At 43.6% G+C, this 19,779-nt stretch overlaps 1 protein-coding gene across 2 annotated transcripts in view; it reads right to left on the bottom strand.

Moving 5' to 3' along the window:
* GCNT2 (glucosaminyl (N-acetyl) transferase 2 (I blood group)) overlaps nucleotides 1-19,779 on the bottom strand; it is a 109,887-nt gene that overhangs the window by 71,172 nt on the left and 18,936 nt on the right. Inside the window, exon 1 of one of the 2 annotated variants that reach the window (XM_012509218.2) lies at nucleotides 718-2,341. The exons of the other annotated variant lie outside the window; for it this stretch is intronic. Coding sequence (XP_012364672.1) covers nucleotides 718-1,636 — 919 coding nt within the window. The 5' untranslated portion in view covers nucleotides 1,637-2,341. Of the gene's footprint in view, nucleotides 1-717; nucleotides 2,342-19,779 lie in introns of those variants that run through there. 2 annotated transcript variants of the gene reach the window in all.

Below are 19,779 nucleotides of genomic sequence, written 5' to 3'. Positions count from 1 at the left end.
GAGAGCTGAGATCTGGCTAAGGGGAAGGAGCCTGTGGAAGCCTGGAGTAGGCAGGAGGGTGGCCAAGGCAAAGATCCTGGGATAAGAGCAAGCTTGACAAATTTAGGGGAAAGAAAGAACACCAGTGTGGACTAATAGCTACGTGGTAAAGATATAATAAGATGATGTGTGAAAAAGAACTTGATGGACCACCAAGTGATACCATGGAAAGGTATTACTTAGTAGTGCTAGAACATGTGAATTATCACATAAAGAACATCATTCTGGGCCAGGCATGGTGGCTCATGCCTATAATCCCAGCACTTTGGGAGGCCAAGGTGGGGAGGATAGCTTGAGCTGTGGAGTTGGAGACCAGCCTGGGCAACATAGCGAGACCCTGTCTGCACAAAATTTTTTTTTTAATTAGCCCAGCATGGTGGTTGTGCACCTGTAGTCCCAGCTACTCAGGAGACTGAGGTGGGAGGATTACTGGAGCCCAGGAGGTCCAGGGTTCAGTGAGCCATGATGGTGGCCCTGGAACTCCAGCCTGGGCCACAGAGTGAGATCCTGTCTCAAAAAAAAAAAAAGAACATCTTTCTGCATTTAGAAAGGACTAGGGTGAGAACTATATATGTTCCAGTTTTCATCTTCTACTTCCTAATAAAAAGCGGCTGGTTATTTTAAAGCCCTTTCAAATACGACACATTTCTTTTGCGTGAAATATGGAGTTGTACGTACCTGGAATCCTATTGAGTGTCACCCAGAAATGCTCATCAGGACTGAAAGTGTCCTTGGACCACTGGAGCAAATCAACAGCCCGTGGGTCATGCAGAACAAAGTTGGCAAACTCTCTTGATAGAGCCACATAGGCAGAGCCAAAGTAAATCGTGAGATTATGGGGGGGAGGCGGTTTCAGCGCTGTTGTTCTTATCACATAGGAAAGCTCTTTGCCCAGGTGCTCTTGGTGGACATACTTAGTCCGTCCAATTGCATGAGCTGGGGGCAGCACCCCTGGGGTGATATTTTTACCTTTAAATCCTTTCAGATACTGAACTATTTCCTTGTTGGTTTTCAGGGGGAAGTCTTGCCCACAGGTGTTGATAACGTACTTCCACGAGACCTCCAAGGCAGAAAGATCTTTGATGCAGTTCAGGTCAGCTTGGAGCCTGGAGATCCCTCCATAGACAACTGGTTCCATCTTGGAAGCCAGAAAAGCGTTTGGGAAGCAGCTTAATAGTTGCTCTACCGCATCTTTAAATTCAGTTGTTGCTTTTTCATCCACGTGAAGACAGTAGATATTTTGGGGCATGTAAATAGCCCTGAAGAGCCTTGCAAAGGTGTCAAAGTGATGATGGATGACCATTATATATGCCAAGGGAAAGTCAGCTTCTTCTTTAGATAAAGGGGCTGTGATGTAGTGGCTCTGGGTCAAGTATTCCTTGCAAGAAGACTTCTCATGGATCATTAGTTTGTTTTTCCACAGGAAACGTGTTTTTCCATTGATAAAAGATGTGCAAACTTGAGTCAGCATCAAAGGGTTTGAGATATTTAGCCTTTGAAAGCTTTGATCTCCCCCAAAATTGAACACAGAGAAGACGATAAAAATAATTACACTAGAGACAGAAATTATGAAGAGGTAACGCATTGATAAAGGCATGCCTCAAAGAAGGGTGAAATGTCAGAGACCGTCAAAATCTGTAAGTCTTTTTTCCAAACTCACTCGTTTCTCTGAGTTCTTATTTTGGAACATACTCCAGTCACTCCTGCCCTGTTGGAGACGCTGGAAATTGATTCCGTTTCATCCCGAGAGTCCAGCTGCTGTCTCTGTCCCCGTGCCGATATTACAGCCAGATCCCGCCTCTCTCAAACCTCCTTTGTTTAAATCCCCGTGGCAGGTTGCTGAAGCCCAGCCTTCCCTCCTCCCTCTGCCTCCCCGTTTGCATCTGCTAGCTGTTTTGCTAAAACTCCTGTAACTCTCTTTCCCCCGGCAGATTTAGTTTCCCGTATCTCTTGCCTTTCATTTCCCATGCCATCCCCCCCCCCTGGTTACTGCCATTCAGGGAATGAGCGCAGTGAAAGCCAGAGTTGAAGTGATGAGCTCTGGCAGGCGTGCCGCTTCCTGCTAGTCCCCTAGCAGGCGGCTGGACTTGCCCTCTCTTGTTCGTGGCAAAGATCCACAGCCTGTCCTCTCGGCTCTTCCAGCGCAACCCACGGGATAGAAAATAGCTTCTGTTTTCCAATGCGCTGTTTCATGAAACCTGACACAAGTGACATCTCAAATAAAAGAAAGCCTCATCCACCCCAGCTCCATTGTAATGCTTTTTTGGCCCCACCCCACTGTTTTTCAAAACAAGAGCTTACTGGAGGGGGAGTTCCTGTCCCAGGGGGTCTGAAATTGCTGGGGCGCCTTGGGCTCCTGACTCTGAAACGAACCCCTCTCCTCTCACTTACAGCTTCGGCTGTGGTGTCCGTCTTAGAATATTGGGGTCAAAAGAAGTCGTGAGCTACATCCACTGAGTTATATGAGACCTTAGAGCTTCATGGGAAATTATTTGAATCTTGGTCACAAATGATGCTCAGACAGGGGATTTGGTGGGCATTCAGGCTTTAACCCCCGCCACAGAGAACGGGATCGAATGCTCAGAAGTGTCATATGCCTGCCCAGTTAAGCTTATGGACCACCTAGGAAGTGGGTGTTTTTATCCCCTACTTGTAAATACAGTGGTGTTCTGGCCAAGGAGTATCAAGCTGTTTTACTTGGAAGGTTCTTGTCTTCAACTTTCCACTTTCCCACCAACTAATTTTTAATGAAATGTAGACTAATGCATTTTATTTGGTATCCTCTTAAAATGGCTTGCAAAACACCAACTTAACCATTGACTGCCTGCTCATTTCCCCTCACTATTTACCCAACCTAAACAATCCCGTGCCTCAACCCCAACACGTTCGCTACCCCACCCCATGAAGAAAGAATGTCCTTTAATGCACATTTTCTTCCATTTGAAAAGTCTCTACCCTGCCATGAATTGAATCGATAGGACAACACGCGGATTCCTCGCCTTCACAATGGGCAGAAAAGCCAGTGCTACCCTCCTGGGATTCAGGGCACCCCGAACTCCGACCGAATGACACATCAATTCGTGAGCACACTGTCGCTTCCATTCTTCTAGCTTTCATTGTTTACATTTTTCATGAGTTTCCAGCTTGTACATGATTTTTCTCTCTCCCTTACCAAAGTCTCCCAAATAAACTCTCTATATAACCCACCCTGGATTTTTAGGTCAAGTAGAAAACAATACAATGGGAAAGCAGTTCAATCTAATTCTTAGTGTCTTCTAAGGAATCGAGCAAAGAGAATGATCTAAAATTTATGATAAAGAAAATTTCAATCCCAAGCTTTCCTTCTTCTGAATAATACTTTTAAATATTAGGTTATTGTGCATTCTACTCCTAAACAAAAGAGAGTAATCTAGTATCTTGTTTGGCAAAGACTTGTGGCTTAGAATGAATATTAAAATAGTTACAGTTTGACAAAGCATTCAGTGCACATAACTTAATTTGGGCAACAGAGTCTGTTCACATTATTGTTTCCAACTGGCCAATAACATGGGGGTTTGGATTTATACAAACTTAGGAGACAGACATTAATAGCATTACTATATTAAGAAATATAGACACTAACCAAATTAGGAATGTTCATAATACTTCCGTACTGAATCCAGTACTTCAAATGGCATTGTTTGTGTGTTGAAAAATATAGTCGATTTTCCTCCCAGCTCTTTTGTCTGTCCTTGGGCCAATTTTCTCCACTCTCAGATTCTGGTATTAAAAAATCTTGACAGGAGAACTTTAAAAAAAATCACTTACTGCATTAGAGGAAGACTCTTGTTACCTTTCTTTTCTAATAGGCTGTACAACGTGCTTATCCAGTCACCATGCACTTTTTTGCTACTGAGACTGAACAAGTCAGCCCTCCCAGCCTGCCTTTAACTATAGCTGAGGACAAAGTTGACACTAGCCAGCCATGCCTTGTCACTCACTTTGGATAGAATTATTCCCAAACTAAGTTTGGCCGGGAGCGGTGGCTCACGCTTGTAATCCCAGCACTTTGGGAGGCTGAGGCGGGCGGATCATGAGGTCAGGAGATCGAGACCACGGTGAAACCCCGTCTCTACTAAAAACTACAAAAAATTAGCCGGGCATGGTGGCGGGCGCCTCTAGTCCCAGCTACTCGGAGAGGCTGAGGCAGGAGAATGGCGTGAACCCTGGAGGCGGAGCTTGCAGTGAGCCGAGATTGCGCCACTGCACTCCAGCCTGGGCGACAGAGCGAGACTCCGTCTCAAAAAAAAAAAAAAAAAAAGAATTATTCCCAAACTAGCCAATTAATCAGGCTAGACATGTTAACACTCCCCTGGGGCCATCTTAGAGGCTTTCTCCGTACTCCATTCATTGTCTTTTATTTTGCAGACATTATTTGAGGTATGCTTGTTTTTTTTTCCTTTGAGGCAGTGTCTGACTCTGTCACCCAGGCTGGAGTGCAGTGGCGCCATCACGTCTCACTGCAGCCTTGACCTCCTGGGCTCAAGCAATCCTCCTGACTCAGCCTCACAAATAGCTGGGATTACAGGCATGTGCCACCACGCCCAGCTAATTTTTGTATTTTTAGAACAGATGGGATTTTGCCATGTTGGCCAAGCCGGTCTTGAACTCTTGGGCTCAAGCGATCCACCCACCTTGGCCTCCCAAAGTACTGGGATTATAGTCGTGAGCCACTGTGCCCGGCCTATTTAATGATTTTTTTCCACTTAGGATGATATGTAGAACATAGCTCCAAAATGAAGAGAGTATCCTTTCTTTGAAATGACAGAGGACTTAGAATCTCAATGAATTAAAAAAATAATAATCAAAGGGGGAAAGGATTGCCCTCCTCCATGTGCTCAGCACCTCTTGGCTTCCCATCTGAAGGCCAAGGTACGAAAGACCTGGGGAAAACTGCGTTGGAGGCAGACGACACTGAGAGTTTGCCACATGCCAGGCTAAGTCAACCAGTGAGGGAGGTGGAAAAGACCTTGCATAATGCACTAAAAATCTGGGATTTCACCTCCTCGCCAGAGGAGCACGCAACAGGCTTCCGGTGGGAGGAGCACCTCCAGGCAAGGCGTGCCAGCTGGAGGAGGATTGTGCACACATTCCCTCATGCATCTTTTCTCTATTTACTTGTATGTACGAATGCACACTTCATTACACCCTCATAATTGTTCTGAGACTTGTTTGTCTATTGTCAATTAACCACCATCCTTTAGTTGGGAAAGGACTTGAGGGGACACAAGTTTGAGCAGCAACTCTAGACATGTAAAGTTAAATGAAAGCAAAGATGGCACTGAGAAGACTGGCTCAGAGAGAGTTTGTTAAAGTCGCGTTGAGAGGCTCAGCTGCATTGGCAGAAAAAGTTAGGTAAACGGGGTGAAATAGTACCCATTCTGAGACTCCCTGATGGCTTTCCTTGGAAGAGTATTTTTATATGGTTTGCTTTGTTATTGAAGAAAGTCAAATGACTCAGGGATTCATTCTTAATTACAAAATACCGGGATTTGTTTTTTCTCCTGACCTAAGAGTAATACATGGAAAAGTAGAGAATGCTGGCAGTCCAATTCATTTTGGACAGCCTATTAAGTACAGTCGTCTCTGTTCCAGGGATGAATTCCAGTACCTCTGAGGATACCGAAGTCCACAGATGCGTTAAGTCCCTGATATAACATGATGTAGTATTTGCATATAACTATGCACAGCCTGTACTTTAAATCATCTCTAAATTACTTATAATACCGAATACAATATAAATGTTATGTAAACAGTTGTTATGCTGTATTCCTTAGGGAATAATGCCAAGAAAAAAAAAAAAAAACCTGTACATATTCAGTACAGAAGCAACCATTCTTTTTCCCCGCCCAAGGTCGAATCCAAGGATTCAAGATCTGGGGAAACAGAGTGCTGAGGTTGGTTGAATCCAAGGATTCAGGACCTGGGGAAACAGTGCTGAGGTTGGTTGAATTCAGGGATTCAGGACCTGGGGAAACAGAGTGCTGACGGTAATTCTGCTCTGGGTGGCCAGGTGGTTTGTAAATGTTTTTTTTTTTTTTTTTTTTTTTTAACACGATAATGATCATGATACTAACATGAAGAAGACATTTCCAAAGCACATCTTTAACTAAAACAACAATCCTCCCGTAACAAAGACATTCTCCAACTGGATTCCCTGGGGAAAATCCTGCTTCTCCGGGGGCCCAATCATTTTACTTTCTATACCTTTCATCTAATTAGCAACAAAAGAAATTTGTTGTCTAGATCACAGAACCCAAAGCATTATTTTAAATTCTCATCTCAGGCCAGGCGCAGTAGCTCACTCCTGTAATCCCAGCACTTTGGGAGGCCAAGACGGGTGGATCACCTGAGGTCAGGAGTTCAAGACCAGCCTGGCCAACATGGTGGCACCCACATCTCTACTAAAAATACAAAAATTAGCTGGGCGTGGTGGCAGGCACCTGTAATCCCAGCTATGTGGGAGGCTGAGGCAGGAGAATCGCTTGAACCTGGGAGACAGAGGTTGCAGTGAGCCGAGGTGGCGCCAATGCACTCCAGCCTGGGTGACAAGAGCAAAACTGAATCTCAAAAGATGAATAAATAAAAAATAAAAATTAAAAAATAGCCAGGCGCAGTGGCTCATGCCTGTAATCCCAGCACTTTGGGAGGCCAAGGCGGGTGGATCACGAGGTCAGGAGTTCAAGACCAACCTGGCCAAGATGGTGAAACTCTGTCTCTACTAAAAATACAAAAGTTAGTCAGGCATAGTGGTGGGCGCTGGTAGTACCAGCTACTCGGGAGGCAGCTACTCGGGAGGCTGAGGCAGAGAATTACTTGAATCGGGGAAGCAAAGGTTGCTGTGAGCAGAAATGGCGCCACTGCACTCCAGCCTGGGTGACAGAGCAAGACTCCATCTCAAAAAAAAAAAATTGGCCGGGCGCGGTGGCTCACGCTTGTAATCCCAGCACTTTGGGAGGCCGAGGCGGGCGGATCACGAGGTCAGGAGATTGAGACCACAGTGAAACCCCGTCTCTACTAACAATACAAAAAACTAGCCGGGCGTGGTGGCGGGTGCCTGTAGTCCCAGCTACTCGGAGAGGCTGAGGCAGGAGAATGGCGCGAACCCAGGAGGCGGAGCTTGCAGTGAGCCGAGATCGCGCCACTGCACTCCAGCCTGGGCGACAGAGCGAGACTCCGTCTCAAAAAAATAAAATAAAATAAAATAAAAAATAATAATAATAAAAATAAAAAAATAAAAAGTAAATTATCATCTCAGAGGTGGGGAAAGAAGTTTAACATGCAGAATTTTAAAGACCCAGGCGGCAAGTCCAGAGGTGGTCTTGCCATCTCTGTGTGAGCTGGTGTAATCTGCACCTGATTTTGATGCAGCAAAGTTATGATGGAAACACTTCCTGGATGCTGAATGATGCCAAGCAAATACTTGCAAAAGACAGTATACAAAGTATTTAAATAGGCAAATGTTAAGGCACATGTGGCTTTTGCATACATCTAACAATTGGAAATATGAAAATCCTGACATTTGGGGCCTTGGAAAATGAAAACTAAATTGCCAAAAATAGGTCATGGCCAATGAACATCTCAAGACAAGACCAAGACTTACCACTGAATTTACTTGTGGAAATTGTTTAACACTAGGAGGGTGACTGACTCATTAACTGTATTACCAAAACATTGGTTTCCACAACTATCAGCCAAATTGGGTGTGTCTGTAGCTTGAGGATAAGGATAGTACTGATTAGTGGTTTGCAAACTTTACTTTTACATCTCATCACCTGGAGGAGCTGTAGAAATACAGGTTACAGGGCCCTTGCCCTAAGAGTTCAGTAGGTTCCAGGTGAGTCTAATAATTTACATTTCTGACAAGTGTGGTGGCTCACTCCTATAATCCCAGCACTTTCGGGAGGCCAAGGGAGAGGATTACTTGATCCCAGGAGTTTGGGACCAGCTTGAGCAACATAGTGAGACCTGGTCTTTACAAAAAAATTTAAAAGTTAGCCAGGCACAGTGGTGCATGCCACGTACTTGGGTGGCTGAGGTGGGAAGATCACTTTAATTTGGCAGGTCAAGACTGCAGTAAGCCATGATGGTGCCACCGCACTCTAGCCTGAGTGACAAAGCAAGACCCTGTCTCAATAATAATAATAATAATTTGCATTTTGGTCCCAGATAAAGCTGAAACTACTCATCGTAGGACCAAAGTTTGGGAATCAAGGGACCAGAGCAAAATTACTTGATTTTTTTTTTTTTCTTAATGACCCTATCTCTACTTTCCCTATAACAAATATATTGTAAGAAAAAAAAATGTTAGGCTGGACTCGGTGGCTCATGCCTATAATCCCAGCACTTTGGGAGGCCAAGGCGGGTGGATCACCTGAGGTCAGGAGTTCAAGACCAGCCTGGCTAACATGGCGAAACCCCATCTCTACTAAAAATATAAAAATTAGCCAGGCATGGTGGTGGGCACCTGTAATCCCAGATACTCAGGAGGCTGAGACAGAAGAATCGCTTGAACCCAGTAGGCAGAGGTTGCAGTGAGCCCAGATTGTGCCGTTGCACCCTAGCCTAGGCAACAAGAACAAAACTCCGTCTCAAACAAACAAACAAAATTGGGGTAAACAGTTTGGAAATACTTAGTAAACATGAACTCAAATGATGGATAATCTAACCATTAGAGCAAAATTTACTGTGGAAAACTAATTGGTGGTAGTAGTGGGAGAAAATGAATACACAAACACCTGGTGCTTTTCTTTAAATGAGAGAAACCCTGGTTACAAGTCATCTCCCAAATACCATCTCTAATTACTATACACAGCAACCACATCTGGGCACAATCCATATTTTACAAAATACAGAACAGAATTATTTGACAATAAACACTGCTGCATTGAGTAGCAGTCATAAGCTGAATTTGAAGAGGATGTAGGAAAGGGATTAAAAAAGAGACAGAGAGCTACTGGGGAGACTGAGGCAGGAGAATCACTCGAGCCGGGGAGGCGGATGTTGCAGTGAGCCCAGATTGTGCCACTGCACTCCAGCCTGGGTGACAGAGCAAGACCGTCTCAAAAAAAAAAAAAGAGAGAGAGAGAGACATTGAGAGAAAAAGGAAGTAAGGCAGAAAATACCAATTTAATTCATGGAGATATGGAGCAACGGGAACCCTCATGCCCTGATGGAGAAGTGTGAATTGGTATGACAACTCTGAAAACCAACAATACAATGTCTACTAAAGTTGAGCATACCTATATCCTATGACCCAAAATTCCATTCTCCAGTATTTACTCAACAGAAATGAAGTATATTCATCAAAAGATATCTAAGTCAAGATTCGCTGCAGCCATATTCATAATAGAGCCAAACTGGGGACTACTGAAATGCCCACCAACAGTTACTATATAGCAGGGTTTCTCAGCCTTGGCACTATTGGCATTTTGGACTGAAAAATGCCGTGTTGTGAGGGCTGTGTGTTCTAGGATGTGCTGCCCCGTGCATTGTAGGATGTTGAGGGGTACCCCTGGCCTCTACCCACTAATGCCAGTAGCAGCTTTTGCTTCCCTCCCTCGACCTCTGACAACCAAAAATGTCTTCACGCTGGGCGTGGTGGCACACGTCTGCAATCCCAGCAGTTTAGGAGGCCAAGGCGTGTGGATCACGAGGTCAGGAGTTCAAGACCAGCCTGTCCAACATGGTGAAACCCCGTCTGTCCTAAAAATACAAAAATTAGCCAGGCGTGGTGGCATGTGCCTGTAATCCCAGCTACTTGGGAGGCTGAGGCAGAGAATTGCTTGAACCCAGGAGGTGGAGGTTGCAGTGAACTGAGATCACGCCACTGCACTCCAGTCTGGGCAACAGAGCAAGACTTCGTCTCAAAAAAAAAAAAAAAAAAAAGTCTTCAAATACAGGTTCTTCTCTCTATGCAGCAATGAGAATGAATGAAATACAACTGCCTGCAACAAAAAAGGTGAATCTCACAAACATAATGTTGAACAAAAGCAAGCCAGATAGAAAAAATAATACATACTGTATATTTCCACTTATATGAAGTACAAAAACAAGATTTTATATATCTAGATTATACCAGGAGTGGGAGGGGGCTGCCTTGGCAAGTGGAGTGGATGGTAATAAGAGGGTACCAGGAAAGTATGAGTGACGACGCTGATAGCTGGCATTAGGTGCTAGACTCAGAAGGTCACTGGTGTTTGCCCCTAGTCACTCGGTAGCAATGGCTGACCCGAGAACTGAATGTAAACGGCTTTGCTCCCACGCTCTGGCTCTTGTTGTAGCATCCTTTTGTAGTGCCCTTTCTGGGAGGCCCAGGAATACCTTGGTGTCAGGGCCCAGATCTGCTTCATGGAAAAATCCTGAGACATAAGGAGAACCGTGGTGTTCACTTGCATTTATTTATTTTTAATTTTTTTTAGAGATAGGGTCTCATTCTGTTGCCCAGGCTGGAGTGCATGGAGTGCAGTGGCAAGATCTTAGCGCACTGCAGCCTCAAATTCCTGGGCTCAAGTAATCCTCCTGTTTCAGCCTCCCAGATTTTGATCTCTAAATACCATTCTCTATTTAATAGAACCAGGGCTTCCTTCTTGGAGAGAATGGCTGATTGCAAGACCGGGGCAGGTTAAGTGCAGGATTAGCTTGGAACATCTCCTGTGCCAAAGAATCACTGGGACTTGTTGAAAGAACACACGGCCGGGCGGGGTGTCTCACGCTTGTAATCCCAGCACTTTGGGAGGCCGAGGTGGGCGGATCACGAGGTCAGGAGATCGAGACCACGGTGAAACCCTGTCTCTACTAAAAATACAAAAAATTAGCCGGGCGTGGTGGCGGGCGCCTGTAGTCCCAGCTACTCGGAGAGGCTGAGGCAGGAGAATGGCGTGAACCCGGGAGGCGGAGCTTGCAGTGAGCCGAGATCACGCCACGGCACTCCAGCCTGGGTGACAGAGCAAGACTCCGTCTCCAAAAAACAAAAAACAAACAAACAAAAAAGAACACACAAGCCAGCTTGAACAGGCTTTCACTGGCCAAGTCTGGGACAATTTGAGCAGTAAAGTAAGTAAAAAGAATAATGGATTATAACCCATTGAATAAATATAAATCTAAGTCCCTAGAGATATAAATAAATAAGCCAACACACAGGAGAAGGGATGGCTCTACCTTACAGTTGAATGTCAACTAATAAAAACGGAAGAAGGATGAATTTTATTTAAAAATCATGACTTGGTAACGATCACAGTAAAAACTGAGTCAGGCAAGATCCAATGAATGGCAAAACTGGAGAGTGATTGTTTGATAAATAGGATATCTACTTAGTAATAAATAAAAACACTTCCTAGCTCTTCACTGGAGAAATGTGGCAGGCACTATCCTAGCCAAGTGATAAAAAGTCATCGTCATTATAAAGCTCTACAGCATTATTTCTGCCATATCTTTGCCCAAAAGGTATAACCTAAATTAAATCATGAGAAATCATCAGAGCTGCACTCTTCAAAAATGAGAAGATCTTGGAAGACAAAGACAGACTGAGAAATTGTTCCAAACTGGAGGGGACCAAAGAGATATGATGGCCAAGTTTAGCTCAAAATTCTTGATCAGATCCCAGATTCATGAAGGACATGATGAGTATAACCATGCATACTGGAAGAGGGTCTGTGGATTAAATAGTAATGCTACTTATCACTTGATAGTTGTACTGTGGTTATGTGGGGGTGGGTGTCTTTGTTGCTAGGAAATATGCTTTGAAATATTAAGGGATAACTTGCAAATAGTTTAAGAAAAATATATGAATAAGAGAGAGAGGAGATATGATTAGGCAAGTGTACAAAATATTATGGGTTGGGAAATATGGATAAAAGGTATACGGGAGCTCTTTGTACTATTCTTGTTAAGTATCGTAAGTTTGAATTAGTTTAAAATAAAAGGTTGAAGGAAATCTTTGTGATCTCTGGATGGCAAAAATTTCTTAAGGTAGGACATAAACTCATGAACCATAAAAGAAAAAAAGTGTAATGATTCCATAAAGTATATTTTTATACATGGATGAGCATGCCATAGATTACCAACATATTATTAGTGTTGATTATCTCTGGAAAAAGATGTAATACAGAGAAGAATGAAGAAGTATGGACATGTTTTATTTTTCTTAATCTTTTGTGTACTGTTTACATTTTTAAAATAAGGATATACTGCTTTCATAAAAATCAGCTTTAAAATATAAATAATAAATAAAATAAAAGGTTGAAAACTCACTGAGATCTTTAAACATTTTATAGATCTTCAAAGAGTAATATTTTCTTTTCTTTTTTTTTTTTAAAACGGAGTCTCACCCTGTCACCCAGGCTAGAGTACAATGGCGCGATCTTGGCTCACTGCAACTTCTGCCCCCTAGGTTCAAACGATTCTCCTGCCTCAGCCTCCTGAATAGCTGGCATTATAGGCACCTGCCACCACGCCTGGTTAATTTGTTTGTATTTTTAATAGAGACAGGGTTTCACAATATTGGCCAGGCTGGTCTCAAACTCCTGACCTCAGGTGATCTGCCCACCTCGGTCTCCCAAAGTGCTGGGATTACAGGCATGAGCCACTGCGCCCGGCCAATATTTTCATTAAATAAGTTGCATAACTTACAGGAAATTCAGAGAAGCAGTATGTAGATTAGAATGATCATGAATTAGGGGTTAGACACACTTAGATGAGGTAATTTTACCTTTTGGAGCCCCAGCTTCCTCATCTGCAAATTAGAGATAATAACCACATTCCTCAGAGGTTTTCTGTGAAGTTCAGATGAGTTAACCAAATAAAGCATCAATGTTAGTCTCTCTGCTCTCTCTTTGAGGAAACATTGGTTCTATAGAATTTCCTCTTTAGAAAACACTTACATTCCCATCAACAAAACAGTGCTAGTGTTAGAGCTGCCTAGGTTGTCTGATTGATAGAAATTGTCTGACTCGATAAAATTCACATAGGATATTTATTAAAATGTGATTCCACCTAAAGATTGATGCTCTATTAACAGATAATGACTCTTCCCTGACTTTTATGACCAAATGGATACTGCCTTTCTGATATTTTGAAATGTGGGATGCATTATTCATTAAGGAAGTGTTTTTCAACGATTTTCACACCATGACACATATAGAAAACAGTTAAAATTGACCCATGGCAAACATTTATTTACAATTCCTTACTTTATTGTAATAACACAGTATATAATTGTTACTGGTAAAGCTTCCGGTCAACAGTAGGGTTTTTTTGTTTTGTTTTGTTTTTTTTGAGATGGAGTCTCACTCTGTCGCCCAGGGTAGAGTGCAGTGGCGTGATCTCGGCTCACTGCAACTTCTGCCTCTTGGGTTCAAGCAATTCTCCTGCCTCAGCCTCCCGAGTAGCTGGGATTACAGACACCCACCACCACGCCCGGCCAATTTTTGTATATTATAGTAGAGATGGGGTTTCACCATATTGGACAGGCTGGTCTCAAACTCCTGACCTCATGATCTGCCCACCTCGGCTTCCCAAAGTGCGGAATTACAGGCATCAGCCACCGTGCCTGGCCAACAGTAGGTTTTTAGTAGTTGAGTTTTGGGGGGAGTCAAAAGCTATACATAGGTTTTTGGCTACACGGGGGTTCAGTGGGCCTAACCCCCACATTGTTCACTGGTCAACTGCATTTGTCTGACACCTGTAGGTAAAATGGACACAGCTGCTTTCAGCCAGAGGTATCTGGCCAAAAGGCTTCAACTGTCCTGGGTTTTGCCTGACGTATACGCTGCTGAGATCAACGTGTAGCCGATCTGTAACCCATTCCCAGCATGTCAGCATGCACAGACATGGCAGGGAAGCTCAGCAGTGAGGCATAAAGAACAGCAAAAGAGGCTGCCGTTACAGGAATCAGTTTAAGAAGCTAAAAACACACACTGGGAAAAGATCAAATCGTTTCTAGCTGCCCTTGGAACTAGACCTTTGGAACAACTCCAGGTTTCTACTGTCAGGCCCCACATCTTGTCAACGGTGACCTATCATTGTAACTGATTTTATTCCTTAACCTTGCCTTTTCTTTAATTTCATTTACCCTGCCATCTTAACCATCCCTTGTATTGCTTGGGAGCTGAAAAGCAAGGAAGCCTTACACCCTACTCCACTGCTGGCTTTTGCCTGATTCACGAAGCTGAAGACACTTGAGTTTCCCAGACCAGGACTAAACTCGGGAAAGCAGCTAAAAACAGCTTCGCGTGGCTCAGGATTTGAATGGAAAATTCTACAAGGGTGACTGATTTACCCTTCATGAAAACTGTTATGATTTTTCACCAAGGCACGAAGGAGGTTAGGATTGCAACGATCATAGGAATTTGAAGTTCACTTTATTCCTAATAAGGAGAAAACTAGAAAGAGACACAGTTATGAATCCTTCGAGGTAAAAACAAAAGAACATGAAACCCTGTCAGACACTGTCCTAAATTTGTCAAGCTCAGGAACACAAAAGGCAGTATTTAAAGCAGCAAAAATCACCAAGGAAGTTTGAAGTCAGCTGGCTTGATGTGGATTTAAACAAAACTCCTAAGTTTCTAGGTGGTCAAATGTTGATAGCGCAGACCAATGAGCACCCACAAAAATGGAGATCACAGCCAAGGGGCAGCTCTTGCAAAATGGAAAAAGCCAAAAAAGTAAAAGCAAAAAGCACCAACTAGGACTTCAGCCGAACCCTTCAGCTGACCGTGCAAGAGCTGGGAGGAAAAGGACATAGACTAGAAAGAGAGGATACAGTTTTATTAGAAAGGACGGAGCTGTACTCACTTGATTCTTAAAAAGAGGAACGATGGTTTACATAAAATTGCAGAAAAGGAATCTAATCACAGTAACTACGTATTAGGATTAAATTAAATTGCTTTATTTATTTATTTTCCCAGCAGCTCTCTGATCATCTCATTTATTTATTTATTTGAGAGTGAGTTTTTGCTCTGTTGCCAAGGCCAGGGTGCAGTGGCACAATCTCAGCTCACTGCAACCTCTGCCTCCTGGTTTCCAGTGATTCTCCTGCCTCAGCCTCCCGAGTAGCTGGGATTACAGGCGCCCGCCACCACGCCCAGCTAATTTTTTGTATTTTTAGTGGAGGTGGGGTTTCACCATGTTGGCCAGGCTGGTCTCGAACTCCTGACCTCAGGTGATCTTCCCGCCTCCACCTCCCAAAATGCTGCGATTATGAGCCACCATGCCCGGCCCCATTTATTTATTTATTTATTTATTTATTTATTTATTTAATATTTTATTTTATTTTATGTATTTATTTTTGAGATGGAGTCTCGCTCTGTCACCCAAGTTGGAGTGCAGTGTGGTGATCTCGGCTCACTTCTGACCTCGTGATCCACCCGCCTCGGCCTCCCAAAGTGCTGGGATTACAGGTATGAGCCACCACGTTGCCTATTTTACTTATTGAGATGGAGTCTTGCTGTCTCCCAGGCTGGAATGCAGTGACGTGATCTTGGCTCACTGCAACCTCCGCCTCCTGGGTTGATGTAATTCTCCTGTCTCAGCCTCCCAAGTAGCTGGATTACAGGCGCACACCACCAGGCCAGGCTAATTTTTGTATTTTTACTAGACGGGGTTTCGCCATACTGGCCAGGCTGGTCTCAAACTCCTGACCTCAGGTGATCTGCCCACCTCAGCCTCCCAAAGTTCTGGGATTACAGGCGTGAGCCACTGGGCCTGGCCCATTTATTTATTTTTTAAATGAGTCTCAGCTATTTTCTTGGTCACAGGATTTAGGAGTTACAGACCTAAACTAACATTTTGTCCATATAGTGTGTCCTTAATTCAATGTCAGGCAATTTCATCTCCTAATCGACCCCATTTTAAATTCAAATGTAATCATCTTGACACTGACACTTACTAGCTGGGTGTCCTTGGGCAAGTAATACAAACTCCATATCCCAGTGTCCTCAGTGATTGCAACAATCTTAATTCAAAGAAATAATGTCCAAAGGGCACTTAGTCCTCTTCTAAGAAGATATATCAAAGGCTAACAAGTACATGATGTCCAATATCATTGTTAATTAGGGACATGCTAATCAGAACTATAAGAGGATACCACTTCACACTCACTAGAAGGACTAAACTAAAAAAGACAGACAATAACAAGTATTGGCAAGGATATGAAAAATTGGAACCCTCATACACTGATGGTGGGCAAGCAAGATGTTGCAACCCATTGGAAACAAGTTTGGCAGTTCCTCAAAATGTTAAACACGGAATTAACATTGGGGGCTGGGCACAGCGGTTCACGCCTGTAATCCCAGAACTTTGGGAGGCCGAGGCGGGCGGATCATTTGAGGTAAGGAGTTTGAGACCAACCTGAACAACATGGCGAAACCCCGTCTCTACTAAAAATACAAACAAGTTAGCTGGGTGTGGTGGTGCGCTCCTGTAGTCCCAGCTACTTGGGAGGCTGAGACACGAGAATTGCAGAGGTTGCAGTGAGCCGAGATGGAGCCATCGCACTTCAGCCTGGGTGACAGAGCGAGACTCTGTCTCAATTTTAAAAAAAGGGCCGGGCGTGGTGGCTCACTCCTGTAATCCCAGCACTTTGGGAGGCTGAGGCTGGTGGATCACTTGAGGTCAGGAGTTTGAGACCAGCCTAGCCAACATGGTGAAACCCTGTCTCTACTCAAAATACAAAAATTAGCCGGGTGTGGTGGCGCATGCCTGTAATCCCAGCTACTTGGGAGGCTGAGGTAGGAGTATCGCTTGAACCCGGGAGGTGGAGGTTGCAGTGAGCCGAGATCATGGTATTGCACTCCGGCCTGGGCAACAAGAGTGAAACTCCGTCTCAAAATTGAAAAAAAAAAAAAAAAAAAAAAAAAAAAGAATTAACATAGGGACCAGCAGTTTCACTCTTGGTATCTACCCAGGAGAAATGAAAACATGTGTCCCCATAGTGACTTGCTCAGGAATGTTCACAGCAGCATTCTTCACACAAGCCAAAAGTAGAAACAACCCAAATGTCCATCAATGGATGAAAAAATAAGCGTGGTGTATCCATACAACGGAACAGCATCCATTCCTATAAAAAGTGAAGTACTGATTCACGCTATAACATGGATGAACGTCAAAAACATGGCAATAAGTAAAAGGAGCTACGCATAAAAGAACACATATTGTATGATTCAGTTAATATGAAATGTCCAGAAAAGGCAAATCCATAGAGCCAGAAAAGTAGGGGTTGGGTGTGGAAATGGGAAGTGGTCATGAGGTTTCTTTGTGTAGTATAAAATGATTCTACATTAGCCTGGGATCATGGCTGCATAACCGTAAAGGCACTAAAAATCATTACATTGTACTTAAAGTGGGTGAGTTTTATGGTATGTAAATTATATGTCATAAATTTCATAGTATGTAAATTATACCTCAATAAACCTGTTACCTTTAAGTGGGGGAAAGGCAATTAGTTTAGCGCTTAGCATTGTAAAAACTTACAGGATGATGATGATTGGCAAGGCTTCTAGAAAGGCTTTATGGTGCCTAAAACTGGGGCAGGAAACAGCTGTAACTCTGTCCGATCTGTTGTAGATTCTATCAGTGACTTGGATGGTAGAAACCTGTTGGATATTTTTTCTTTTTTCTTTTTTAATTTTACATTGCAGGTCTCATTAGCAGAAAACTGCTGGATTTCTATGAAAGCAACAACACAATTTATTTCATACTAGCAACACAAGGTGAATTTGAATTCAATCTTACGCCAAGCTTTGTGTCGGTTGAGGCTCGCAAAGATATAAAGCTCTCTACCCTCCAAGACTGCTTTCTGGCAGCAGCAATAGATGATTAAACCGCAAACCCTAACTGAAGTGACAACAAAAAGTATTTGGAGCACAAAGAACAAACTGCTCTGCCTGAGGGTAGGGGCTTGTCAATGATTTAGGAGCAAGACCAACTCAACTGGGTCCTCAAAGATAACCAGGATGTTTTCGGGCCAAGAAAAGCCTAGGGGGAAAACTGGCTCAAAGGCAAAGAGGTCTGTTTGAATTCCCTGAATTGAATTCAGAGTCCCTTGAATTCCCTGCAATTACATAGGGAATTCAAGCTGGAGCCAAATCAACTGCTTCAACTACATTTTCTGAATATTTTAAATCACAGCCTCTCAGGGCCAAAATAACTCTGCTAAATTCCCTTAATTAATGATTTTACTTTTCTAGACCTGAACGAAAACATATAGGAATTTGACCCAGCAATCCCATAGACCCAAAGGAATAGAAATCATTCTATCATAAAGATACATGCACGCGTATGTTCATTGCAGCACTATTCACAATAGCAAAGGCATGAAATCAACCTAAATGCCCATCAATGATAGACTGGATAAAGAAAATGTGGTATATATACGCCGTAGAATATTATGCAGCCATAAAAGGGAACGAGATCATGTCCTTTGCAGGGATGTGGATGCAGTTGGAAGCCATTATTCTCAGCAAACAAATGCAGAACCAGAAAACCCAAACACCGCATGTTCTCATACGTGGGAGCTGATTGATGAGAACTTATGGACACATGCAGGGGAACAACACATACTGGGGCCGGTGGGGGGCGTTGGGGGAGGGAAAGCATCAGGAAGAAGAGCTAATAGAGACGCTGGGCTTAATACGTAGGTGATGGGATGATCTGTGCGGTAAACCACTGTGGCACACGTTTACCTGTGTAACAAACCTGCACATCCTGCACGCGTACCCCTGAACTTAAAAATTGAAAGAAAACAAAGACAATATACAAATTCAGTCCTCAAAATGGATGAAGGGTAATTGATACTGACCCTAGCAATCAGATGACTAAGAACTCCCAAAGGCAGACCACACTCCCAAAAGTGTTTTTTAATGGATTTAGCATAGGTGGCAGCAAAGGATGTTTGTCCTTTGAAAAAGTTGGTGGAAGTGATGGGGGAGTTGGGGTTTAGGTTTAGGAATCCCACCCTGTGGACTGCTTAAAAGCTGAGCTAGAATTGAAAAATCAGGAAGTCAACTTCCTGTAATGCTGAAGGGGAGTTTTCTCCATTTGTAGAGAACATTTTATTAGACATGCAGACCATTTCTCTTCCATTTCTCCGTTCCTCATGCAAAGTGATATTGGAAGCCCGCTCAGTGATGAAGCTGGATAAAAGTCTAGGTCCTGGGCCAATCATTCGGTTGCATGCTCACATTTGGCATGTTGGTGGTTGGGGGTGGGCAGGGCACGGGCATAGAGGGGACTGAGATCTACACAAATTGTTAAGATGCAATGGAGAAAGCGCTGCAAGAGGAGTGTGGATAAAGTGGGAGCAGGGGAGCAGCTTCTGCAGGAGTGTAAAGCAGCTGAGGCCGTGACTTTTCAACTGGATCTTGAACAGGACGGATGAGAACGAGCAGCAAAGATAAAGAGTATTCCAGAACAAGAAGACAGCATGAACAGGTTGTGGAGGCCATTTGGCTTCAGACCAGTCTGAAGTGAGAAGCCTGGTGAGGCAGGTTTTAGTCACAGAATGCTGCTTCCTGGTACAAGTCTACAGACAGGTGACATTGCTAAGAAGAACTATACCCGAGGGAACCTCTTCAGCCACATACCTAATTTATTCCTCCTTCCCTCCCTCTCTCCCTCCCACCCTCTCTTCCTTCCTCTTCCTTCCTTCCTTTACTCTCTTCCTTTTCCTTCCTTCCTTCTTTCCCTTCCTTTCTGTTTCTTTTT

Source organism: Nomascus leucogenys, chromosome 8 (assembly GCF_006542625.1).
Source record: "Nomascus leucogenys isolate Asia chromosome 8, Asia_NLE_v1, whole genome shotgun sequence".
Classification (NCBI taxonomy): domain Eukaryota; kingdom Metazoa; phylum Chordata; class Mammalia; order Primates; family Hylobatidae; genus Nomascus; species Nomascus leucogenys.
The sequence above is the reverse complement of the archived record's forward strand: the minus strand, read 5'-3'. Positions and strand labels throughout refer to the sequence as shown.